At 55.0% G+C, this 26,732-nt stretch overlaps 1 protein-coding gene across 4 annotated transcripts in view; it reads left to right on the top strand.

Moving 5' to 3' along the window:
* The window catches only part of PEBP4 (phosphatidylethanolamine binding protein 4), a 239,115-nt gene that overhangs the window by 188,946 nt on the left and 23,437 nt on the right, over nt 1-26,732 (top strand). For all 4 annotated transcript variants that reach the window (XM_067745149.1, XM_067745150.1, XM_067745151.1 and 1 more), the window contains exons 5-6: nt 22,812-22,857; nt 25,086-25,199. In XM_067745149.1, the coding sequence (XP_067601250.1) occupies nt 22,812-22,857; nt 25,086-25,199 (160 nt within the window). The remainder of the gene's footprint in view (nt 1-22,811; nt 22,858-25,085; nt 25,200-26,732) is intronic.

Below are 26,732 nucleotides of genomic sequence, written 5' to 3'. Positions count from 1 at the left end.
GCTGGAAACCCATTAACCACGGATGTTGATTCGGGATTTTCACATTGTTCATTTACGCGTCCTCAAGGTGACCAGACAACTGTGGAGTTAGGTTACTTTATTTTCAAAGTGTTTTGCTCAGTATCTAAGAAAGAAAATTTCTTTCACAAAGACATTCATGTCACCATTTTTCCACTTTACAAATCTGGCCACCGTAACAATGGCGGAGACCCTGAAATTCAGGTCCCAGCCTGAAAACTCTGATCACCCGATAAGTCTGAGCTTAATGTAACAGAAAGAGAAGGTGGATGAGAGATGGCTGATGACAAGAGGGTTGGATGACAGCTGGGCAGAAAGGCAGGCTGATAAGACCACAGCAGGCAAGGAACCCCATCCTTGTCCGGGGCCTTTGAGGCAGGCTGCTTGGCAAAAGGAGAAGCTCCTTTGTTTTAGGAACGGTAATTTATGCCCCTGTGCTTTCAAACGAGAGTAACCCAAAGTTTTCTTTAAGTACACACACGCACACATGCACACACACACACACACACACACACACACACACCTTCCCCCTCCTCCTCCTCCAAGGCAAGGCTTCTTTCCACTAGCCCAGTGATTTGGGGCCTCTCTCCCTACTACAGGTTTAAGAGAAAGGGAAAATCCATATTCACCAATTCACCCAGATTATCCCACTAGTTCATCGTGCCAGGGAAGCCCCGGGACCGCACAGATGTTCCTGGGTATCGGACCCAAGGTCCACAAGGCAACTGGATCTTGGAGGGAAGGGACAGAGTTTCATTCCAACCACCCGCAAGAGTCAAAAATAGTCTTGTGGGCCCTCCGAGACCCCCAGAATAACAGCTTCCATGGGCTTCTGAGTTGAGGACCCCAGCCTTTGCTCTCCTAATCTAGGGATTTAGGTTTAGGGTAGCAACCCTCACCCACCCCAACTCTGTCCAGAAGCAGGAGGCTTGACCTTGGACCCCCTGCAACACAGATTCCCTGGGACAGATTTCACAACCCAGCACTGAGTTTTACTACAAGTTTCAGACAAAGAAGGTGTGTCGGAGCCGAGAGCATGCTTCTGCCCGCTGCGTGGGTGTCAAGTTAAATACCTTCTTGTCAACACTTGAATGTGTCGAACATCACTCACATGGGCATTCTTTAAGAAACCTATTAACTTAATTACCCAGGCTTTTATTTTTTCTCCCTCTCCCCCCATCCATGCACCTTATATAAAAATTTGGCTTTCTTCTTTTCTGAGATACTTTTGAGGTAACTCCTCTCCCCTCGGTACAATACCTATATCTTGTTTATTTCTCTAACAGTCAGGGTGGCTGCCCTAGTTAGACTGACTCCTTGCCTCGGGTCCTGGCGCTGCAGGAAGCTAAGAGACAGCAAAGCGTGCTCCTAGCGATGGGGGAGTGTGGGTCCTCTGGCATCCTCTTTTCTAACTGCCGGACAGGAGTGGAAATCTAGAGGAGAGCAAGGAAGGGATAAACCAAGCTCCTACAGGGTCTGACCCCTCCTTCCTCTAGAAAAGGAGAGAGGATTCACCCGGAGACACAGGTCAATCAACAGGCACTTATTAAACACCAGCCAGGTACCCAGAATGATCCACTTAGATCTTGGAAGAAGAGAAAATTCTGCCCGGGGTCAGTTTTTCCAAATCCCAGCTGCATGCACATCCAAGCCCCTGGGAAAATGAAGGACTTCATTTGGTATAAGGTATCTCACACCGGGAATCAGGAGAACCGGGTTCCAGAGCCATGTTGCCTATAAGTGGTCCTGTGGATGCCGGGGCCCTGAATTGGTTCCTCAGTAAAAGGTAGAGGGTAGACCTCGCTAAGGGGTCTCTGAACTCCCTTCAGATCTCATCATCCACGGCTCATCTGTGCTTGCACGGCTGTCGGCAGCTACCCACCTACACGGGGAATCTGCTCAAAGAGAGCGAGGGAAAGGCAATGTCCAGACAGGCAAATGGCGACCATCTCAGAGAGTTGATCCATGTGCTGTGTCTGGGGGCCAGGCCCTGGATGGTGACTCCCCTGTCTGGGGAGGGAGGAGGTAGGGAGAGGCAGGGGCTGGGGCAGGCGTGGCTTTCAGTTCAAGCAGGGTCAGTGGAGGTCATGAGCCTGGGAAGGCAGCTGTGCTCCTAGGGCTGACGTGACAGAGAGGGGACCTCTTGCCCACAGATCTAAAGCAAGAAGAGCTACACAGAGGCCCAAGAGACGTGTGAGGGAGGTACCCCCCAGCCAGACCTCAGGCTCCCCTTCACTGCATTGTGGGAAGTCCGGGCTGTCAGCTATGATAAAGGAAGAACACAGCACTCAGCTTTCCTGCCAAAACCATGCATAACCGAGAAGCAATTTTCAGACCTTTTCAACTCTCCCCCTTCTCCTTCCAGGGAAGTGAAAGCCCTGGAGCAAATTCAGAAACTCCAGCGGAGCTCTGTGGGACACCCCTTTCTGTACCCACACCTCAGACTGTCCTTTCCCTAGTTCCAACAGCGGCTCCCCCCACCCCAGACTCTCTGTGGACCAGTTTGGGTCCACACAGCCAAGAGGCATGGGTGTGGTGAGTCCCCTGTGTGGAATTCCAGAGTTCGAAGGGACCCAACTGGTCATCTGGTCCAGCTCCCTGCCTCCAGGCAGGTCTGCTGCTAAGTCGCTCACCTTCTGTGAATGCTCCAGCATGTACAGTGACGGCAGAGAGAGAGGCCTGGTCTGCAGGCAGAGCCTCGCGGCTTCCCAGTCAGGAAGGGCTCTTTTCCCAGGAAGCCCTTGTGGGGAGCAGGGCTTGTGGGGAACTCCAGGACTACCTGATGCTGTTCCCACCCACCTCCCTGACTCGGGGCTGATAAAAGCCCGGTTACCTCTGATCCACACACACACACACCCTTTCTTCACTCACCCCCCAGCCACCCCCTCCATCTGTGTGCAGTTGGAGAGGGGGTGGGGCACTGGTGGAGGCTGAGGGTTTGACCCGGAGGCTGGAAAATTAGGATCTCAAGCCCTCAGCGCCCTCTCCCCCAAGGCATCTAGCATGCAGCTGCGCCCTGATGCAACTCTCCGCCAGGGGGGTTCTGTGACCCAGGATCCCTGAGGCCTGGGCACACCTTCTGGGGCAGAAGAGAAGGCATCCCATTCTGTCCACACTCTGACCATGTCCCATCACTTACTGGCTGGTGGGCTTCTCTCCCTGCCCCCAGAGGGCTCCTCTCAGTGGTCCCTCCCATCTCATAGTCTTGGAGCCCCCATCTCAACCAAGAAGCCTAAGAATACCCTCTCTCGGGGCATCCCCCCTTATCTCCAAATGTGGGGGGGATCTGCGGTGACAGAGGCTTGGAGGGAGGGCAAAGCAACAAAGGCTAATTTATTTCCCTTCCACACCTCCCTACGCAGTGTGTGCACATGTGTGTGTGTGCGTGTGCGTGTGTGTCCGTCCAAGTTGTTGGAATTGACTAAGAGTCTAAGCATTGCATAAGCCAGGCCCTGGGTCCAGGTGAAACCCCTCCCCGCTCCCCAGGCTGGGACACACATCCCTCCAAGGCCAGGCTCTGTGGGAGACCGCACGCAGCCTGGGTCTCCTGCTCTCAAACTCACACATTCCCCGAGAAAACCCCTGGGGCCTCTGTGGAAAGGCTTGCTGGGATACTTTTATGGCAAAAGAGGAAGTCTGGGGCATCATTGGAACACTCCGGGCCGAGGATTGGGCAGACGCCCAGCAGAAGTAGAGTCAGACCACAACCTTCCCCATCTAAGCAGCCTTCAGCCCCTTTCCTAGTCTCAGGCTGTTCAGTTAGGTAGGATCCCCAGGGTCTCACTGCTGTGCCTCAACCCTCCACCACATACACACACGTTTGTGCATGCATGCACACATACATGCATAGGTGACTCACACACATGCATACACACACACACACACACACACACAGCGCCTGTCCTGCTGTTCACACGGACTCGCCCAGATCTGATCATAGCAGGATCCGGCCCAGAGAAGCACTGAACTCAGAGTTGGAAGGAAACCTTGAGGCTAGAGCAACTTCCTCAAGAAATTACTTTCATTATTTGACAGAAGAGTCTACTGAGGCTCCCAGATCCAATGCCCAGGGTCATCCAGGTCCAAGCCCAGAACTCCGTGGCCTCTCACAGTTCGCAGATTAGGAAGCTGAGCACAGGAGGGAAGCTGGGTCCCACAGAAGTTTGGGGGAGAGGCAGGGCCTGGACAAGGAGGGGCACCTCCAGGCGGGTCCAGCACTATGTATCATTTAGAGCTCTGATGTCCAGCTCAGTAGCTACCAGCCACATGTGCCAATTAAAATTAAACTTCATCAAAATTTTTTTTAGTGTTTAAAAATTCAGTTCCTCAGCAGCACGAGCCACGTTTGAACTGTTCAATAGCCACATGTGGCTACCAGCTACTATATAAGACAGCACAGATCGAGAACATTTCCATCATCACAGAATGTTGTATTGGATGGATAGGGAGGAGGTAGACTAGGGGAGCCAATATGAAGAAATTGGTTTCCTGATAGAAGCTTGGGATCCATGTAGGAAGGAGAGGAGGAGAAAGAGGAGAAGAGGGCAGAAGAGAGGGGTGAAGAGGAAGAGACTGGAGAGAAAAGAGAACAGAGGAGGAAGAGGCTGCAATAAGAGAGAAGGAGAGGAAAGCAAGGGAAATCCTGTGGTCGAGAGCTGACCAGCTACTCCTAATCTGAGAGACCGACACTCTCCCCCACCCTGCTCCATAAAGGCCAGAGAACAGAATCACAGACCCTACGGTCAGGGGCCACAGATACGGCATCTGGTGGTTTTCCAGACCTGAAGAGCCCAACCTGTCCCCAAATGGATCAGCCCTTGTGACCAGGCCTCTCTCCATCCCCCATGGTGACTTTCACACCTGGGCTCCTGGATTCACAGAGATATGGCACAGCTCCTTCCATTGGCAGGGGTTGAGGGGCACATCTAACAGGGATGGCCCTGAGGCCCTTTCACGAATCACTGCAGCAAAAATGTTTCCTGGGAAAAAAGAAGGAAGCAAACAAGCGAACTGAATCTAATGAAATATAAATGCTTCCTTTGCCACAGGTTGGGTTCATTTTCCAAGCCAGGGGACAGCACCTTGACTCAGTCCCATAGACATATAATCCATTTTGTCACTTTCTCCCACATTCTTCTAAGCAAGCATTTGAGAGGCAGCGTTGAACTGGGTGAAAAGAATCACGTCTGAAATCAGCAATATCTGGGTTTAATCCCACTTCTGCCACCTAATGACCTGAACAAGTGGCTGCTCTCCCCCAGCCTCCATTTCCTTCCTTGAAGGGTCATTGGGATGATCAAGTGCACTGATGAATGTCGAATGCCTGGACCAGGCCTGCGCTGGGTGTGTGTCAGTCCCTCCCCTCCAGGCCCGGGTATGTACCTCTGCCACAGGAGCAGGAGACAGAGCAGCGGGGGGCCAAAACAAGATGCTCTGGAAGAACTCAGGGCCAGAGGAGATGCAGAAGAGCAAACAGCTGTGGGTCTAGCCTGGGGCGGGGGTGGGGGATGGTTCTGTACTACAGAGGGGAAACACTAGGAGAGAGCACTCGAGGAAGGCTTCATAGTGGAAAACCAGTGGAAACTAGACTGGAAAGATAAGGAGAAGCAGAGGAGGGCATTGAGACAGAAACTACAGAGCCAAGCTCACAGGGAACCTCAACTCTTATTAGTAAAGCCAAGGGCCTGAGGAGAGCTCTCAGCATCGCACTGGTAAATCTTCCAGCCACAGGGCTCCAGGCCCTCCCCAGTTCACCTGGCCACCCCTCATTCCTCCAGATCCCACCTCCACATCAGGTTGCCGATGCCTCTGCAGAACCTAAAGCTAGTGAACTGTTGACTCATCACAGCCCACGCCCCTCCCAGTGGCCTAACAGTGGCGCTCAGGGTCCCCTAAGTCAGGAGGACACCGGCAAAAGTGACCCGCTCCTGTCCAAAAAGTTTCCTGCCCCCAGGCCTGGGCGTGACCCGGGAGAGATTTAGGAAGATCTAGACTGGCCCTTCAGCCCAATCTGAGTGTATTCAGGGTCACCCAAGAAATTCCGGCAAAGGGGAAAGAAATCATCTCTTCGCTCTAGAACTGATTTCCTGAACACAGCCCCCTTTGTTATGAGGTACAGGCAAAGTAACCTTGGACTATGAGTCAGGAGGCTTAGATCATGGACCAGGACACCTGGATTCCATTCCCAGATCTGCAGCCAATCGGGACTATAACCTCGGGCAAGTCACTTAACCTCTTGGGAGCTTGTGTTCACCAACTGCAAATTGGGGATGATAAGCCTTGTCCTTTCTGCCTCCTTGGGGAGGAGGGTTAAATGATACCATAGCATGAAAGTACCTGATAGGCCTCAAGAGAGGAGAGCGGCCGACACACGTATTGGATGGTGGTTGTTACTGCCTAATAACCACGACACCACCTCCGAGTGACTCACCTCACTTGTTTGCTCTCTGAGCCTTTCTAAAGGTGCCTTTCCTACCACGGTGCCTCCTGCTGAGAGGCCAGGTATGGGGTGGGGGATGCTTTTTCTGCCCTGCATTGTCAGGGGGCGACTGCCTCCAAGGGGAGGGCACCGAAAATGGGAGGTTGGTCAGGGGCCCAGGAACCTACATTCCTGGGATCCTCTGCCCTCCTCTGACCCCAATTATCTGCAGATGGCCTGGAGGCAGGGCTGGGCCAGCGCCCAGATGGGAACACTGAGGCTGCAGGCTGACTCAGAGTTTCTTGCCACTGGCAGACCTTGTCATGACGGCCTGTGGCTCCTCTCTAGTCTCTGACCGAAAGACCAGAGTTAGGCAGTTCCGGAACTCTAGGGAAAGAAAATTGGCCTGTCCCTCCATCCTCCAGGGTGTGGGGACTCTGATTCTGCCCATCCCACCTGCCTCAGATGCTACCAGCCACCCAAGGTCCCCTGGCCACCACCAGGGGCTTCTCCATGACAAGCGTATTGGATTATTTACTTCCACTACCCATTTTATCCCAAGTGAACTCATGTTCCCCTGACAGCTTTCTACTATCAAATGGGGTCGGGGCGGGACTCAAAGAACAACGTGAGTCTCTCAATGAGCTAATCCTGGGAACACAGGGGCAAGTATCTCTTTAAAAATATTCCCTGCCTGGCAGGTCCCACTAGCCTGCAGCCACAACACCCAGGGTTGTGATCTCACCAAGCTCCAGGAAGCCAAACAGGGTCAGGCTTGGCGAGTCCCAAGCAGGGAGACCTCCCAAGCAAAACACAGGTGTTGCTGGTGAATCATCAGGCAAGCCCCTCCCTCCTGGGGTCTAGCTCTTCTCAAGCGAAGGAGTTGACACTGGGATGATTTGTGAGCTCCTATTGGTATAGGTGTGGGGCAGAGGAAGGGGCCGTGGTGCAGTCAGCCGCTGCTAGGTGCCCTTTCTCTGCAGCCACGTGGTACAAGTGTCGACACTGTCCATAAGAATCAGGGTGTATATGCTTCCTCCCTCCCCATCGCCTGCCCACTTCCTAAGGCTGGTCACTGTCAGGCATCTCCCTAGACTCCTCGGGGCAGTTTCAACCTGATAAGGGATGGAGGAGGAAAGGCAGCCTCCGAGGGGCCTCAGTAACCAGTGGGCCCCCAACCCAAACAGCTGGACCTCAGCCCCCAGGACGGTCCCTTCTGGTTTGGGAACCAGTAAGGATAAAAGGGGTCCATTAAATGAAGGCAGTCATTAGTCTGTTTTATGAGCACACAGATATTCATTATACCCCAACCCCATCATTAGAGGCTGCAGCGAAAGAGAGCTCGGGGGCCCCTTTTTTATTGCTGTAGATCCTGAGGGGGTTTCTCCCGCAAAGGGAGCTCTGCTTCTGCTTCCCAGCAGGGGGGTCCCGCCCAGGACAAGGTCGGTTGCCTCCACACCCTGCCTGACTCTCACTCCCTTTCCTTCATCCTCAATCCTCCCTCCCCCCAGCCGCCAAGCAGCCCAAGGGGAGGGTCAAGCATCTCAAGGAGTAGGTGATAAGGGCCTGGGGCTTCTTGGGGACGAGGACGCCCTGGAAGGGCTCTGGCCTGGCAGCTGGGGTCCAGAAATATGGGCCTCCCCTTCCCCGCCAAGCACCACTGACAGGTGGAGAGCTGATTCGTGCTTCTTCCAGGAAGCCCTCCCCGCCCCAGACTAGGCCCTCTGTAAATCCTCTGCTTAGCACTCATCTCACCTGTAATTTACCTCTTTACTCTCGTGTCCCCGCCAGCCTGTAAGCCACCCTCTCACGGGCACAGCACGTGGCACCTAGCAGGAACTCAGTCAGTGTGGGCTACGTTGGCATTAGCCAGGAGCCAGGGCGGGTGAATTGGGGTAGAAAGAGGGACTTTCCCCTAGTCCCGATTCTTCTCTGCCTTCTCCCACAGCATGAATGATCTGATGGCCTGACCGCTTTCTCAAAGCCACAATCTGCGAGTAACTGAAAAACCATCCCCGTTGTCTAGACCACACTCCCACTTACCTCCTAATTATCATCCCTTCACACAAATCCCACTGAGCAGCTGTCTGCCCCCTTCCTGAGGGGGTCACCCAGGGACGGCACCCAGCCAAGCCTGCTCCTCCAGCGCCAGCCCCTCACGCAGGACAGGACGGCTGGTTCAGTAGGGCAGAGGGGACGCGGGGGCTCACCCTCTCCCCCATTAGGGCCGGAAGCGCCAGTGGTAATAGGTTGCAGGCCATCGAGGCTGAATGGAGCGTGGCCAGACCCCACAGAGAGGAGCGGGGCTGGAGCTGTCAGATTAATCAGCGGCCGTTTGCTTTCATTGAAGGCCCCTTGCTCACGCACTGCAGCCTCGGATGCCAGGGCGATTAACCGCTCGCAGCGAAAAGCTCCAGGGAGAAGTTTGTCTCGGCTCCTTGTGGTATAGCCTAGGGATTGGCCTGGCATCCCAGAACCCCAGACTCCCAGAGTGGAAGGCCTCTGAGGTCCAGCCACATGGGTTAGGGCTGGAAGGAGGCAGGCTGAGCCCCAGCCCCAGAAGGCTCCGGAGTCAGCAGCTGTGAAAACCCCTTAACCCCTCTTTGGGTTTTTTCTCTGCTGTCACCTCGTCCCCTTTCCTCCCATCTCCTCATAGCCCTGGGCACTGTCACCTGGAATTGCCGGGCCCTCCTCAAGGTTGTGCAAAGACCCATTTCAACACACTTTGAGACCGATGATGATTCCAATCGGGCCGGCAGCCAAGCATCACAACTGCCCCAAGCCCAGCTCTCCACCTGCCGGGGAGGAGGGTGGGTGCCGCTTCCAGAGGCAGCCAGGGTCCTCTGCACAAACCTCCCCATTGGCCTCTGGGGCTCAGCTGAGTGGCCCTAAACAGGTGACACCCACTGAAGGCTCAGCGTAGTGACCCAATTCTTGACCTTGCCAGAGAGGGCCGTAGATTCCCCTTTCCTCTCCCTGGGATTATGTCAGTTTCCAAGCATTCCAGAGACGGATGGGACCAGATGTGAGGTCAGGGTGGAGTGGAGTTTACTGACCTCACTCTCTGTTGTTTTCTCACTGTGATTGCCAAGCTCCCCAGATTGGCATCTGCCTGCCGGGCACTGTAAAATGTGACACAACAGAATGAGAGCAAGCCCTGGTCCCGGCTGACAACTGCTCGGCCCCAGTGGGCCACGTTCACGGCTCCCTTGGCCTTGACACAGGCAGGCAGGCCCACCGCACCACCCATGGCGTGACCAAGGAAGACGAGGGCAGCCTGGCAGCTGGTCGGGGATGGCAAGTTTGCATGGGCATCTCTGAAGAAAGAAAGCTGAGGGAGGCCCGTGACTGCAGCCCTCCTGCTGGGACCAGACACCCCCACCCCCACCCCAGAGCAGACCCCGACCTGCCACCTGCGCCTCTCACACCCCCTCCTCTGGTCCTCAGACTGCAAGGAAGAGCAAGGCTCTCTTACCTCCTCCTTCCCCAGAGATTTCTAAACACCTGGTGGGGGACTACCCTGGTGCTCCTGTGCTTAGGACTCCGTGCCCTCCCTCCGTGCACTGCCAAGGGTCTAGGGGGGTTCAAGCCCTGGTTGGGGAACTAAGATCCCACAAGCCGTACGGAGCGGCCCAAAAATAATAATAATAAATAAATAAACACCTGGGGAATAAACATTCCCCCTCCTCAAATAGAGTCAGGAGTGGGGAGCATGATGGGGGGAAGGAAGCACCAGTGGGTGTGTATCCAACACCCCGTGAGGCACCCAGCAAACAGTGCACCCAGAAGACGTGGCTGCACAGGTCCCCCTCCAGCAGGAGAGGCTGCCTTGCCTAAGGCCAGAGACTCAAAGGCTCAGAAAAGTGAGCGACACCACCAAGACTCACGGACTGGGCCTGCTTTTCGTGGCCCCAAGCAGGGGTGCAGGGAAGAAGGGTGCACACCAGGCCTCACGTCTCCCGGTCCCGGCCGGGGCCCCAACCCCTCCCCACCTCCTGCAATCGCCCAGGAGCCCAACCAGTCTGAACAATCTGACTTGAGAGCTGGGGCCATCTCAGCACCTAAAGGTCAGCCAGGTGCTGCCCAGGGAAGGGTGATCCCACGGGGGCTCCTGAGCCTGGGAGAGACCTGAAATGGGATAGTTTCAGGGACAAGAGCTCAGGTGGCTCCCACCAGTGCTGCCACCGCAGTTCTGATGAGGAGTCTCCCGCCCGGTCCAGAGACCCCAGGGCGCTGAGAGCAGGACGCTGCCGCAGTGCTTCTCAGACTTTATGGTGCATGCGAGTCACCGCAAGTTCTTGTTAAAAGAAAGATTCTGATTCACATTATGTCTGAGGTGGAACCCAAGATTTGCATTTCTAACAAGTTCTCATGTGATGCTGCTGCGGCTTTGAGTAGCAAGGGGCTAGAGGACTGAGGCCAAGTTCACTGTCAGTCCCTCCGTAAAGAGCAAGATGGGATTTGAATGAGACTTAAGACTGTTTCTGCTTATTAGCACCCTTTCTAAGGAGCACGGGGTTTCACAGAGCCTCCAAATCTTCCCAGCATCTTCTGTTGCTCAGAAGTCCTGATCCCCAAGCTTCCTTCCAGAAAGTCCCTCGCTCCTTCCTTCATTCCATTTCACAAGGCAGCCCCAGGCCTGGGCCCTTTTGGTGGGGAAGCAGGGAGAGGCCCCAAAGTACAGATTATGCCTTGGAGCCAAGTATGGAACAAAAAATAGGGCAAAGGAGAGAGACAAAGCAGAGAACAGAGCCCAGGAGCCTGACTGAGGACCCGCCGGCCTCTGGGGCCTGGATTCTCTACGACAGCCAGCATCCCATAGATGGTACACGGGGAGGACAGAGTAGCCCAGAGACAGTTGGCCATTTCCTGGTGGGCGGTAGAGGGCAGGATGGTACGGGAGGGGTGGGGGGAGTCTTAGGCAAAAAGAGAGGAGATGGAAGGACCAGGCGGGCCAGGATCCAGAGGAGACTGCTGAGCCAGGCACCCCGAGAAGGCTCCTTGGCTGTCGGTGAAGGTGGTCCCTACCCTGTGAACCTGGGGGAGCCCCCATGTAGCTCTCACAAGCACCCTGGGATCGTTCCAGATGCCAGCACTCCCTGACCACTCACAAACCCTGGGGTACTACTCCCCAGGCCAGGGAGGGGCTAGGGGGCTGCTGGACCCCCTCTGTCCAGCTGGAGTTGGGGAGCAAAGATCTCGGCAGATCACCTCCTCCCAGTTTATTGGTCCTCCCCAGTTCCTCCTGGCCTCTTCTGGGGTTGCAGCCACCCAGCCAGAAAGACTAGATGCTGGAGATGAGAGATGCAAGGCGATAAGAGTGGGCCTGAGGAGGTAGCCCTGCAGCTCCCTCCCCTCTGGCTGGGCTGCAGTCTCTCAAGCCCTGTTTGTTTTGGGGATTGGTGGGCAGTGTTTCCTAATTGTTTTGCTGCTCTAGGGAGAGAGGGCAGGTCAGCCTGCAGCGTCCTACCACAGCAGAGGCAGGAGGGCAGGAGGGCAGGGACAGGGACGCCTCCACTCCTAGCCGACCTCCTCTCCTGCCAGGGCTCCCCTTCCTTCCTGCATCCCCAGCCCTTTGGCGCTCACACTTCGGAGGGTGGACAGAGAACAGCTCAATTCTTACTCGCAGCCCTCAGTCCTACTCGGCCATCTCTTTGTCCTGGTCTTCTGCCTGGAGATTCCCACACCCACCTCTCCTAATCCCACTGTCCAGGCTTTAGCCTTGCCCTGGCCCCCTTCCCCAGTGCCCTGCAGCCGGCAGCTCCCTTCATGCTCCGCCCCGACATACCCACCAATGAAAGCTGCCTGCGAGAGGGAGTGTGTGTGAGCACGTGTGTGTATGAGTGCCTGTGCAAGCGTGCATACATGAGTGTATGTGGATGCATGTTAAGCGTATATGCGTGAGAGTGTGAGCATGTGTATGTATGTGTATGTGAGTGCATGTTGTATGAGCATGTGTGTGTACATGTGAGCACGTGTGTGAGCGTGCCTGTGTGTTGTGTGTATATGTGCGTTGCATAAGTGTGCGAGGTGGAGGGCCCTGTGTGTGTGACCGTGTATATGTGAACATGTGTGAGTGTGTATGTGTGAAAGCATGTGAGTGTGTGTGGGCATGTGTGCATACGTGTGTAGGTGGGGAGGTGTATGTGAGTGTGCATTGACTAAGCGTGTTGTGTGTGTAGTGAGCACGTGTGTGTGACTGTGTGGACGTGTGAGCGTGTCTGAGCGTGTGGAGGCTGTGCGTGAACGTGTGTGTGACTGTGGACATGTATCTATGTGAGCATGTGAGGGCATGTGTGAGTTGAGGGGTATGCGATCATGTATCTGTAAGTGTGCACGTGAGTGCACGTGTGTGTATGAGCGTGTGTGCATACATGGGGGGTGCTGGGAGTGTGTGGATGTATGTGGCTGTGAGCACGTGTGAGCCTGAGTGAGCGTGACTTGCTGTTTCCCCTCCCCTGGCTCTCACCCCTCCCCCCCCCCGCCCCCCTTCTCAGCCCCGCCCTGCCCTAGAGGGACCAGAAGACCTCTAGTCTCTCTCCCTCCTGCTCCCACCAGGGCTCAGCCCCGCCCCAGCTCCAGCTTCTCCTGTCTCACCCCACCCCACGCTGCTCCGCTCCTTCCCGTTTTGGTAAAGTCTTGCCACTGCTTTGCTTCCCTTGCTCCCATCAGCGAGCACTTTCTGGCCAGCTTCCCACCTGACAGCCGAGCCAGCAGCATCCTACTTCCTCCCTCATCCTGGATCCTCTGTCGGAACCCTGTGGCTCGACCCCCATCCCAGCCCCTGCCTCCTGGGACAGCTCTGCCTCCTGTCCCTCCTCTGGGGGCCCTCGTCTCTGTCTGTGAGTGGGTGTGTGTCTCCACGGGATGGGGGAGAGAGAGGAGCAAGAGAAGGAAGGAGGCCAGGCTCAGACGGTGTCATTAGGAGATACTAATGCCCCTCATCAAGGCATATTCATAAACATTATGTGCCACGCGCTCTGCGCACCCTGGCTGATGCAGGCCCAGCAGACGGGCCCCACGTTTACAGCTGAGTAACTGCCGAGCCCACGGCACAGCCATTACCCTGCCAGGAGGCTTCCTGGGCCCGTCACAGCTCGCGGGATGGGTTCTGAGGGCGGACTGACGGAGGCTGGGGGCAGTGTCTCCCCGCCTAGCCCGGGCAGCAGTGGCCTCACGCCTCTCCTTCCTCGCTGAGCCCGGGGAAGGGAACCGTCATGACCCTTACCCTCAGATGGCACTGTGGGACTTCAGACTATCCCATTTCCTAATTTCATCTTCACGAGTCTGTGAGGAAACCAGGGCAGGTATCATTATCACAGCCACTTTACAGGTATGGAAACTGACACGCTGGGAAATAGTGTCTTTCTCAAAGTCGTGCAGCTAATTGGTAATGACATTGGGCTGAAGCCCAGGTTGCCCTTTGGAACGGCTGTGTTAACAGCTCAGTCACGGATCCAGTGGGGCTGCTTTTAACCAGATGGCAACATTTCCCTGGTTCTTGCAGCACCAGAAGCCAGACCACGAAGCTCAGCTCCCTCAGCAGGACCGAGGGTCTTCATCCTCCCATTGGCAGTGCTGGCGGCAGGGGTGGGTGTCCTGAGGGTCACCGCACCTTAGTGGGAAATGGGCTGCGAGGCGGGGACCGGAGTGATCTAACTTGCGTAAAGATACTGGTGGAGGGCTTCCCTGGTGGCGCAGTGGTTGAGAGTCCGCCTGCCGATGCAGGGGACACGGGTTCGTGCCCCAGTCCGGGAATATCCCACATGCCGCGGAGCGGCTGGGCCCGTGAGCCATGGCCACTGAGCCTGCGCGTCCGGAGTCTGTGCTCCGCAACAGGAGAGGCCACAGCAGTGAAAGGCCCGCGTACTGCAAAAAAAAAAAAAAAGAAAGAAAAAAAAGATGCTGGCGGAATGCTTGCCACGTTGTAGGCGCCCCACAAGAGGTGGTTCCCCTTTCTTTATGTACTGACCACTGTGTCAATATTAAATTATTGGACCCTGAGGAGGTTTGAGCAGGCGGAAGGCTGAACGACCCGTTCTTTGTATTTGTTTTTGAGCATTACAGTCCTGTGCTGTCGCTGGGTGCAAAACTGGCTACTCACTGTGACAACCACAATGGTGTTTAAAATTACATAAGGTATTATTCGTGTGTGTGTGTGTGTGTGTGTGTGTGTGTTGAAGAACATGAGAACTAGTGTTTTAATAAGATCGCTATCCAAAATAGTTAAGATGAAAGGAGTTGGGGAGCTAAAAATATAAGATCCAAGAGATCAGGGAAATGTTCTTATGAAAAACATCCAATTCCCTACATGATTCCAGGTAAATGAGCCATTCCGGCAACCTGTTGTTGGTCCTGAAAGCTTCAGCGTTCGTTCCGTGTGTCTAGAAACGGCAGTCTTTAGCCTAAGCTGACATTGATGCATAATAATTATATTTAGCTATCACCTCATGATATTTGCTCTCAATCTATCTTAACATTTCTTGGCTATTTCTAAGTGGGACAAGTTTAATAAGACCATACGTTGTGTTCTTTATTCCTTTTTTTCCTTTCCACCCTCTTCCTAACCCTACCTAGATGCTACGTCCTGAGAATGGGTGACCTGTGACAGGCCAGGGTCAAAGAGGGCTGGGTCCACCATCTCCTGAGGTCCAACCCAGTCTCTGAGCTTCAGATACTGAGAGTAACTAAGGCACGTTTCCCCAAGCAGATGGGAGTCCAGCCAATGCAGACCCCAGAAGGGACCAGGGGCTCAAAGCTGACACTTGCATGACGAGAAGCTTTGGGACCCAGATGCAAAGAAGGGAGCCCTGGTGCTCTCAGGGCAGCTATCTCTATGCAGAATGATCCAGGGGATTCTTTTTCTTTCCAGTTATTTTCTTCTGTGTTTTAAATTTTTTCTACAATGAACATGCTGTCCTTTAATGATCTAAAACTGAAAAAGTTACGGTTTGTAAAAGGGATGGGTTGGGGTTCGGGGGTCCCAGGCGCACCTGTTCTGGGTGAGGCCATGGTCGCAGGGTTCAGCTCCATCCAGCCCTGACCTGCCACATATGGGCAGTGTCCCAAAGCTGACCCCACCCAGATTTGTTCTTGACCGGAGAGGCAGCTGACCAACCCCCTTTGATGATGCTCCTGGGATACAGTTGCTGAGCATTTGGAAGACAGAAAGAGTCTTGCCTGGGGTCTGTGGGCCCAAAGTTTGGTTTGCTGATGGCTGCAATTCTCAGAAATCAGAAGCACTGCCTGCCATTCAAGCCTAACCCCAGCCTACATTTCCAGCCTCAACTTGAGCTTCTTCCAGACCCACCTGTTCTTGTCACACCTTGTTGACATATTTATAGATTGCTTATACAGTTTCCTCAATGTAAACTGCCCCTCCCCTCCCTATCCTGTCCACTGGAAAACTGGAAAACTCTTACATACCCTTCAAAGCCCGGATCGAGTACAGCCCCCTTTCAGTAGCTTTCCCTGATTACTACCCCCAAGCAATTACAATTTCCTTCCTCTCTGCTCCTTCAACATTTCCTATAGACTGCAATTATTTAGACCTATAATACAGTTATTTCTTTATTGATGTATCTGCCCCACTAGACCATGAGTTCCTCAATACCATAAAATGTGTCTTAATTCATATTCTTATTTTCGATTTCACAGGGGTTCTCATTAACTGATTCATTTATCTACCCATCTCCCCAGCCATCATGCCTCAGGGCTAACCCTATGCTAGATAGTGTCACATACACACAGGTGCAAGACACGGTGGCTTATTTGGGAACCACTCGCATCTCCATATGTCCTGGAACAAAGGGCTTAGACAACCTGTACTTGTTAGACCACAAGCAACCTTGACCCCGGCCTTGGGAAATCTTGCCTCTTCACCCAGTGTTGTGGAGAGTGGTGAAGCTCCTCCCATCTGGGTAACTACTTACGCCAAGAAACAGACCAGCAACACCCCACCTCACCCCAACTCATTTTGGCATCTGGAGACCCAGGGAAGTAACTGACTCCAGATCTGAAGCCAAACTAGGAATCAAAACCCAAGGGTCCTGTTGCCAGTTGGAGCCAAATACCAGAATCTCCTGGCCATCCACTGATGTCTTCTAAAGACGGTGCAGCCCATCTTTAGAAAACGCCACGCAGTCCGCCACCCATGAAGGCGCCAGGAGGAGACCATCAGGTCTTTGATGTTGACCCTTCTTGAGGGAAACCAGTGCCCCAAATAATCGGCCATCCTACACCCTGGAGTCTGGAAGCACTTGGCTCCCAGAAGGGCTCATGTCTGTGCCTCCTTCTCACCACTTCCCACGGATTCCACTCCACCCACCTTGGTGGCCGGCCCCCCGTTTTCCCAGCCCCAGGACAAAAAAGCAAGCCATCGTTTTAACTGATCGCAGCCTTTCCCTTGGGGCAGGTACAGTCTCCGGGGCTGGGTCCTCTCCAGGTGGGTGTTAGGCGGCCCGGCAGCCGCAGCCCCTGGAGATCTCAGAGCCCAGGAGCTGTCAGTGCCTTCCACTGACTTACCCCTTGTGAATTGCAGAATCCACAGATTGCTGGGTAGCACTTTCCAATCGTGCGCCTTTTCCTAGATCCTTTGCCACTTGGCAGGTTGCAGGCAGCTGTGTAAAACAGCAGGGAGCTCTCTCGTCTGGTGCCAGTGTCAGAGAGCCTGGAACTCTGTCCTGTTTTCCCCATTTTCCCCCCGAGTTTTGCTCGCTGTTTTGCTCGTTTCTCCCTCGGCTCTTCCTCGTCTCCACTGCACCCTTGTGTGTCTCGCATTTCCAGTTCAGGACTTTCCCGATGCCCCCCGCCCCACCCACCCAGAGATCAAAATGTACAACTTCCCACTCTGCCTGAGGTTTGAAGCCAGGCAGGAGAAGCGATTACATCCTCCCGCCCAGATGGAAAGAGGTGGATGAAGCGATTAAATCATCTCCCTAAGCTCAAGGAAATGTGCTGCTGACCCTCTGCTCGAGGGGTCAGCAAGCCCGAGTACCTGGGGCCTTCACGTAAGCCCAGGTGGGCAGGCAGTTGCCTGGAGGTAACTGAAGGGAAGTGAAGAAACTGGGCCAGCCTCCCAGCAAGGCCCAGTGCTGAGCCAGGACCCTTCCCCACCCTCCAGACATCACAATCCAAATCTTACCTAAGGGGTTCCCCAGCCTGGGGGAGGGGCATCTCTGAACCCTTCATTCTCAGGGAATGTAGCTCTCCGGCTGTCCCCAAGGGGACAAGAAACGAAAGATCGAGGTGACTTTCATCTAGCTGGCTCATCTGTTTGTGGTTTTCCAAGGGCTTAATATATCAGGGACCAATTCTGTCAGGGAACTCTAGGGTCTGGCCCGGGAGGGCAGAAGGATCCAGGTCCAGACAGCAGCAGTGAGGTCTCATCAGAAGAGGTCAGGACCAAGAGTCAGCTGCCTAGGACACCTTGGACAAAGCCTTCACTCATCTCTCCATTCATCCCACAGATGTTTATTGGACCCTTACTGTCTTAGCTTGGGGTCCCCCAGAAGCAGAGCCTGAGACAAGGATATCAGTACAAGTAGTTTATTTTAAAGGGGACACGAGAGAGCACGAGAGAGTAAGGCAGCAGGTAAGACAGGAAAAGGAAGGCACCCAAGGAAGGTTCAGGAGCAAACAAGTTCCACTGGGGGTACCCGGAGCACTTACGCACCAGTTCCCATCAGCCATTGGTTAAGAGCTGTTGCCAGGGAACATTAACGCCCCAGCACACCTGCCCTAATGCACAGGGGGTGAAGTGAGCTCGGGATGCCAGTGCTGGCCCTGGGACCAGGAGAAGCAGATTGAAAGTGGAGCCGGTGAGCCAGGGGATGGGCCAGGGCATGGATAACATCTACTACCCCTGCTATGTGCAAAGCATCCTAAGGGCTACAAAGATGGAGAGGATATAGTCCCTGACCTTGAGAAGCTGAAGCGTCTCTGTTTCTCTCCGGTCAAATGGGGAGACCAATCTCTGCCCATCCCACGCAAGGGCTGCTATGAGATCCATTGGTTGGACAGTGCCCTGGAGAATAAACCCTAAAAGCTCATTACAAATGTAGGATGGGGGGTCGGGGGGGCAGCTCCCAGCTTCCAGCACTGTGCTTTTTACTTGCTCTGAGACAAGCCACTCAGAACAACTCTGGTGCGACAGTCTGCATTGCCCTGGTCCAAGAATGGAGTTGCTGCGATTCTCCGTTGAACCTCAACTTTTCTTAAGCATCTCATGTGCCAGTTCCAAACTAGCTTAACAAGACCCAATGGGTTCTTTTTTATATATATATTAATTTATTTATTTTATTTTTATTTATTTTTGGCTGTGTTCGTCTTCGTTGCTGCGTGCGGGCTTTCTCTATTTGCGGTGAGCGGGGGGCTACTCTTCCTTGCGGTGCGCGAGCTTCTCACGGCCGTGGCCTCTCTTGCTGCAGAACACGGACCCTAGGCACATGGGCTTTGGTAGTTGCAGCACGTGGACTCAGTAGTTGCAGCTCGCGGGCTCTGGAGCTCAGGCTCAGTAGCTGTGGCGCACGGGCTTAGCTGCTCTGCGGCATGTGGGATCTTCCTGGACCAGGGCTCGAACCCGTGTCCCCTGCATCGGCAGGCGGACTCTCAACCACTGCACCACCAGGGAAACCAGCAATGGGTTCTTGAGGTGGGAGAGAGCTGGAAAAGAAATCTCGTGTTCTATAAACCAGGAAGTTCCTGCAAAGGGTCCATAGAGTTGAGATTCTTCTCCGCAATTAGAATAATTTGTGCTAATTCCCATGCCAGGAAGCCATGGACACACACATGCACGTGTACATACACAGATGCACACACGTATGCACACATGCACACATCGGGCACCAACTTCTAAGAAAAAGGAGAGGCTGTCTTATATCCTGAGCATTTAAGGGTCTGATTGAGCAATTTTGTGCCCTTTCCTCCCCTCTCCTTGCTAAGAGGGTGATGGGTATCGGGCTCCCCATTTCCAGAGGATGCTGATAAGGAAAGGAGATGCTCTCCCAAGCCCACCGAGTCCCCGTGTCTTAGAAGGGCCCAGGACATCCTCCCAAAGCACACTGACCAAACACCTCCGGTGCTTCTGTCCTGACTCCTGAAAAACCCATCCTGGGCTTCTCAGTGGTCTTGAGGATTAGAAATCCAACTATTTTTATACTGTTTGTCATTTAGGCCATGATTTCTTTTTTAAAATCAGCATTTAGACAAGTTCCTTTTGAAAATGTCCACCTGTCTTAGCTATAGTAAGGGAAAGGAAGTTTTGTCTGTGCCCGGTGCCCAAGAGGAGCAGCGTACCTGGGGGCTGGGGAGGAGGTGGAGGTGAGGCAGCCCCTCCCCTCCTGAGGCTCTCCTGCTAAACCTCTGCTGTGCTCAGACTTGACAGGTATGGGGTCTGGTCCTCAAATGCTGGGCTCATCGCCACCCTCAGGGCACTTCCCTCAGCCCAGTCTCCCTGGGAAGTGCTCTGAACGATAGATTTCCCCCTCTTGCCTTCAAAATGTCCCTGAATCTCTCCCGTCCCCAGAGGCTTCCAGTTTTCTAAGGTGACTTCAGGCTACATGTGACACACCAAGCCACGAAGATGTTTTAGGAGACCTCACGTTTTCACATGGGGTGAGGGGAAAGGTAGGCCACTTCCACAGCAGCCCCAGACCTCTGGGTGATATCTGTGTACGTTAATAATGGTCTTCCCCAGAACGCCTCCTAGAGGAGGGATGGGATGGTCATGACGTCCTAGAAGAGGCACAGGTCAGCACTGCAGGTCCAAGGTCGAAGGGCCTGGGGCCCCCTCCTCCTGGAACATTCTGGGATTCTCCCACTCACTGCTCGTAAGTCTCTGGACAAGTCGTCTGACCTTGGGGACTCAACTTTCTCACCCTTTGGCTTTAGTTTCCTGACTCCCCCACCAGATATTGATTCTGCGGTAGAAATTTTAGGCCCCCAAGGACAGACCAAGGAGGGAAGATTTACGGCCCACAGGGAGCTTCGCCAATATTCAGCCCAACGCGGGTACGTACCAGCCGTGCTGACCACACTCAGGGAGCCCTTCTACGGCCTGGGCCTTCCCCAGAGCCTTCACTCTGTGCTCTTCCTTCCAGCAAGGACCAGCACCTGTCCATGGGACAAGCTCCGGAGAGACCCTAAAGGCTCTCAAAGCCATCAGTGCCCTCTGCTCGGGGCCGGCGGCAGCTGCCTCAGCTGAGCTCAGGGGCAGCGGGCAGGGGAAGGCGGGCAGGCAGGGCCGCCAGCTCTACTGACGAATCCAAGGCTTTGCGTGCGTCTTTGCCAAGCTGGCCCCGGTCGGGGAGAAAAGACTCCCCGGAGTGAAAGGGAGGGACGGAGAGCCTCCCCACCCTGACCAAGGCTGCCATCAGACTTTCCACACTGCTCTGACCTCACGGGCCCAGGGCCCATCCTCACCCTCAAACCCTCCCTGCGCTCTCACCAGGAGAGAGGCCTGTTTATCACTCTGGGTGGGACCAGAGCCTGTGGGGAATTGAAAAGAAACAGGCGGCTTAGGTTGCTATTGTTTTGTTTAAACAAACTGCTGGCCGGGATGACTTGGAAAGGAATGAGGGGGAGGCTGGGAAGGCAAGGAGGCCGGGCTGGGCTGGGCTTCAGAGACCTATCTGGGGAGAGTGGCTGCGAGGCCTAGGGCCCTCCCCGCCTCTCCCGGGAGAGAAGGGTATCCAGGGGAGGGGCCTCCGTGCCCCCGCCCCGTCCTGGCACCCTAGTGACCCCTGGCCACACCCTGGCCTGATACTGAGGGGAAGGGGGCTGTGCTGGGAAGGCCAGGCAGAGGGAGCGCGCTCTGCTGCGTCTGACAGGCTCCTGGACGCTCCTGAGCAGGGGGAGGGAAGGGGCAGGGATGTCAAAGGACGTGAAGGAAACGGAGGGAGGGGGGCTCAAAGTGGGGGGGCGGTCCGTCCTTCTGCAGTCTCCTGCCCCTCCTCCGACCAAAGGTAACCTAGATGGACACAGAGGAGCCTGGGGGGAGGGACGTTCTGGAAAAAAAGGCCCGAAGGGGGTTTCCCTGGTGGCGCAGTGGTTGAGAGTCCGCCTGCCGATGCAGGGGACGCGGGTTCGTGCCTCGGTCCGGGAAGATCCCACATACCGCGGAGCGGCTGGGCCCGTGAGCCATGGCCGCTGAGCCTGCGCGTCCGGAGCCTGTGCTCTGCAGCGGGAGAGGCCACAACAGTGAGAGGCCCGCGTACCACAAAAAAAAAAAAAAAAAAGGCCCGAAGTGAGAACAGCCGGAGGGCAGGCTGCCGCCTAAAGAGGAGAATGGTGGGGGAGAGGCTCTGGAATGCGGGGAGGGGCTTACATTTGGTAAAAAGTCAACCACACTAGGGTTTGGGTCACCCAGGTGAGTCTGAGAATCTCCACAGAGAACTGAGAAGAAGCCTCACGCTCCCCCATCCCCATCGCCCCCCATCTCCACCCTGAGCACCTCTCTCGAGGGGAAGGAGCAGGGGCTGCACCACAAGGGCTCAGTGTAAAGGTGGCCAGGGCACACTTAGGTGTCGGCAGAATCAGTGAAGAGCCATGCTAATCACCATCATTAAGGCTATGAAACCCCACACCGAGGGGCCGCAGGACTCCCTGGCATGGCGCCCTGAGCTGTGGCACAAAACCAGGGCCAGCTCCAGCGCCTTTCATCTGAGCATCTCCGGGTCCTGCACAAACAGTAATTAGCACCCGCGTCCCCCTGCCCACGCCCCGGGATCACCTCATGATCCCACAGACACTGAGCAGAGGGGAGAAGGGAGGGAAGGGGGAGGAAGAGAAAGAGGGAAACTGAAGCTGTCCCACCGGCCCAGGGTGCTGGGCTGAGTCCGGTCGAGGCTGGGGGAAGTAGCTGCCTCTGAATCAGAGAGTCCGGCCTCCTCCGGCCCTTCCCTGCCCTTCTGGCTGCTCAGGCAGCCGTTGGCCGAGTATTCTGAAGGCCCCAAAGAGAACCCGAGAGGATGGGCAAGCAGTGAGGATGGTCAGCCCCGCCCTAGATCTCACCAGACCCCACAGGCCCCAGAGATGTGTCCTGGGCCCAGCCTGGGGGCACAGATGGTGAGAGTGGGGCAGCCCTTCTGGAAGGGTCCCGTCAGGCTCTCCAGAGATCAGGGGTCCATCCCTCGCCACCAGACCACCCTCAGCAATGTTTGCACCTGTCCTCTCTCCCCAGACCCGCAAGGCACCATTCCAAACCCCACGGCCCGTTCTGGCAGCGCCCCCCAGGACAGCCAGACAGCTTCCTCCTCTTCCAGCCTACTCCCTCCGAGAGAAAGAACTCAGCAGGGCCCACCTGGACTAAGTGTGATGGCATGGCCTCCTGCTGCCCCAGGAGTGACCCTCGCCTGTGCCTGTCTCTTATTTTCAGGGCGCTGACATGAAGAAGGGGAAGATTCAGGGCCAGGAGTTATCACGTGAGTAAGACCCTCCAGCGCCCCTTCCCCCCAGCCAGGGCAGTGAGGGTGATTACAAGAATCACAGCGATACAACTTTATGTGGACGCTTCACAGTGTGCAAAGCGCTCAGCCAGCAGTTTACTTGGACCTTCTGATCTTATCTTCACAACTGCCTTTTAAGGTCGCTGCCATCAATATCTCCATTTTAAAGAGAAGGAAACTGAGGCACAGAACCACCTGCCCCATGTCACACAACCAGTAAGGAATGGAGCCCACAGTAACCTGCAGGGCTCCGTGGGGAGAGAACCCAGAACTAGAACCGCCCCCACTCCATGGGATTGGCAGGCAGCTCTCTTCCCTCTGCCCCCTCTCTCTTTCCCCTGCCCCAGTCCCACCATGTGGCTGCGAGTGGCTGCTTGGACCTCCCTTTTCTCTGATGCCCTCCTCTTCCCACCCCCATTCTCACCATCAGCTCCCCACCTCCCCTCCCTCTGGGATCCCGCCAGCAAGGGCATGCCCTCCACTCAACTTGAAGGGGATGCTCAGGTGGTGAGCTGGCCTCTGGCAAAGGGTTGAGCAAGAAAAACCAACCAAGCATCATGGTTCCATAAAGCAACGCGGACTCGGGCACCAGATGGGCCTGGATTCAAAGCCCAGCTCCACCACTGACCATCGGCCTGACCTCACCTCTCAGAGCCTCAGTTTCCTCATCCAGAAAATGGCCGTGACACCCACCTTACCAAGTTGTGGTGAAGATTAGGGAGATGTCACAGGGAAAGCACTTAGCCAGGACCTGGCCCTGAGACGTGGCTCAGCAAGTGTGTCCCCCTTCCCTTTCTCCTCATCCCTACTTTTGGAGGGAGACCTCTTCAGGAAAGTCCTAGTATGAGGGGGTTGCGTCTCTCTCTCCCCCAAGGATAAATTCTCAGCTGCATAGAACCACTGAGTTCCCTCACTGGTTGGCAGTGTTTGTAAAAAAGCATCAGTTTACCCACATGTACACACGCACTGACAGAGACCCTCCAAAACAGCCTCAGCTCCCGTGCCCATCGGCTCCGCCAACACCTGCACCCACCCCAGCGGAGACCCCAATTCACACAAATTCACATGGCTCCTGGCACAGCCTGTGCTGTTCTCATTCTGCGGGCGTGCACACACGCGCGCGCACACACACACACACACACACACATACATCTGCTCTGCAATGCAAAAACCCAGGGAGAAATGAATAGTCAGGAATTCCCCTGGCTGTGGGCACTCCGGAGGCCCCAGTGGCCAGAAGTGCACCACGAGGAACGCTTCCACAGCTCTGAGCAGCAACTGGTTCTTGTCTAACGATCAGGAGAGGGAGGGGGCCCCAGTGTACCGGTACTCCCTCCCCCCAGCATCCTCCTTGCAAACACTTCATCCCCACCCACCCCCAGGAAGATGCTTGGCTCCTTGGAAAGGGAGATGAAGGGAGCAAAGAGGGGGAGGAAGAGGCCCACGCTCTTGGAAGGAGGCCCAGCTGGAATGGCCCGCGAAAGTCGGCCTGCAAAACCCCAAGGCCCTGCATAGACTTGGGGGAAGGATGAGAGATGTCCCCACCCCGCATCTCCCCCGAAAAAGAGTACCTCCCGCACAAAGAGCGAAAGGAAGGGAGATAGGCATTCTCCTCCGGAAGAGCCTGTGTCGGCTCCCGGTGCCCCGAGCACCCAGATCCTACAGCTTCCATGATCAAACCTTTGAACCGAGTCCCACCCACCCCCGTAACCACTTCCAGATCCTCCGGATCCAGCCAAGAAATTGGCTTCTTTGGGGATTGAGTTCATAAGGAAATGCTGAAAAAATAAATAAAAATCTCCTGCCAAAAACACCCGCAGAGGAAGATGAGTTTCTCTTGAGGGAGGACATCCATCAGGACAGACTAAAGCAAAAAGAGGACAACGCCAACACCCGCTGGCCCAGGAAGGCCCAAGAGCCCGGCCAGCGCCCAAGACCTTCAACCAGCCCATACCTCCTCCTCCCGCCACCCCAGATAATGTGCTTCTTAAATGAAGCTGCTGAAGACGAGATCCTGCCAAAGATAAATCCTAGTGGTTTGCAGTGGGTGGGACCCCAGGAGGGGTCCGTGAAAAGGACCAAGAATGATTCTCTTTCCCCCTGCCCAGAATAGCCAGGAACCCCTGGGTACTGTGGGATGTGGAGCGGTGGGCTCCATTTTTCTGGATACCCATGAGGGTGCTCTCTCATTTTTCTACCCACAGCCTACCAGCCTCCTTCCCCACCAGCACAAAGTGGCTTCCATCACTACCAGTTCTTCGTCTATCTTCAGGAAGGAAAGACCATCTCTCTCCTTCCTAAAGAAAACAAAACTCGAGGTAAGGCCTTCCCATCCTTCAAAGCCAGGATGAATTCTGGGGTGGAAGTGGATGCTTTGTGAATTCATGGGGAAGTCAGGACCTTGACCATACCCGTGAGCCTTGGAGGTGGAGTCAAAGGGTGGTGTTTCTTGAGAATAAACCGGGATGAGTGTCTTCAAAGAGATGTTGGCATCAGATATGGTCTCCCCCTAGAAGTTCCATCGTCCTAGATGGTGGCTTCAGTGGCGTGGGTGGATCTATAAGGCAGAGTCCCAAAGGGAGTAACTGGAGCCTAAGAGAGAAGCATCTCCCCCAGTAGTTTCTTTTTTTTTTTTTTTTAATTAATTTATTTATTTTTGGTTGCATTGGGTCTTCTTGCTGCGCACGGGCTTTCTCTAGTTGCGCAAGCGGGGGCTACTCTTCATTGCAGGGCGCAGGCTTCTCATTGCGGTGGCTTCTCTTGTTGCGGAGCACGGGCTCTAGGCGCACAGGCTTCACTAGTTGTGGTACACGGGCTCAGTAGTTGTGGCGTGAGGGCCTAGCCGCTCTGCGGCATGTGGGATCTTCCCAGACCAGGGCTCGAACCCGTGTCCCCTGCATTGGCAGGCGGATTCTTAACCACTGCGCCACCAGGGAAGCCCTCCCCCAGTAGTTTCAAATGGCATGTGCAGGCAGCTACCCCACACCACTTCTGCAGGTAATTGTACCCTAGAGTTGAGTCTGATCTGGGCAAGAGGGCCATGGAATGCCACCCTGCTGGTCTGTCTTCAATGGTCGTTAATTGCTCTGTGCCATCTCAGTGGTGGGGTGAAGACTTCCTTGGCCATGCCCCCTCCATTGGCTTCTCTGAACAACCTTCCCGGCACTCTTCAGAGGACCCATTTCCCATAGCTTCCCAATGGCTAACCCAGGCTGCTTGGCCTTGGTCCTCCTACCACCAGAGCTGGGGAGCTGGGGAGCCCAGGACACCTGGCTCCTGCAGTGCCGATACCACAGGTGACTCACCTGACCCCGTGTGGGCCATGCTCCCTCTCTGAGCCTTAGGTTTCTCTTCAAGAAAGTGGGAACTATAGTAATCCCTGTGCACTCTATGACCCACCCCACCTCCCTCCCCCCAGATGAGGGAAGGAAGAGAATGCGGAATGCACAAATGCCAACTTGGGAGCACAAAGGGCACATCCCCCAGGCTGACAGGAGGGTGGGTGGGTGTCATCAGCCGTTTCCTCTCACCCAGTGACCCTAACCAACCTCCACCCACTGGGAAGCCGGAGAAAGTACTGTTACAAGCCTACTGCCCCAGGCCCCGGAGGAGAGGAGGGGAGCATGGAGCCCTTCAGATGTGCTGAGCAGGGGCCGCCAATCACAGGAGGCTCTGGACTGCCCTAGAAGCGGAGTTGGTGCAACGTTTCCACTGCTGAACCTTTCCCCAGGTGCCCCCAGCACCTTGCCAATCTGTAAATCTGTTTAAATGGCTCTGCCCAAGACACCCTTTCAAGTCTGGATACAAAGAGAGAAAGGAAAGAAAAACGTATCTTGCCCAGGCGAAGATCA

The sequence above is a fragment of the Pseudorca crassidens genome, chromosome 7 (genome assembly GCF_039906515.1).
Source record: "Pseudorca crassidens isolate mPseCra1 chromosome 7, mPseCra1.hap1, whole genome shotgun sequence".
NCBI lineage: Eukaryota > Metazoa > Chordata > Mammalia > Artiodactyla > Delphinidae > Pseudorca > Pseudorca crassidens.
The sequence above is the reverse complement of the archived record's forward strand: the minus strand, read 5'-3'. Positions and strand labels throughout refer to the sequence as shown.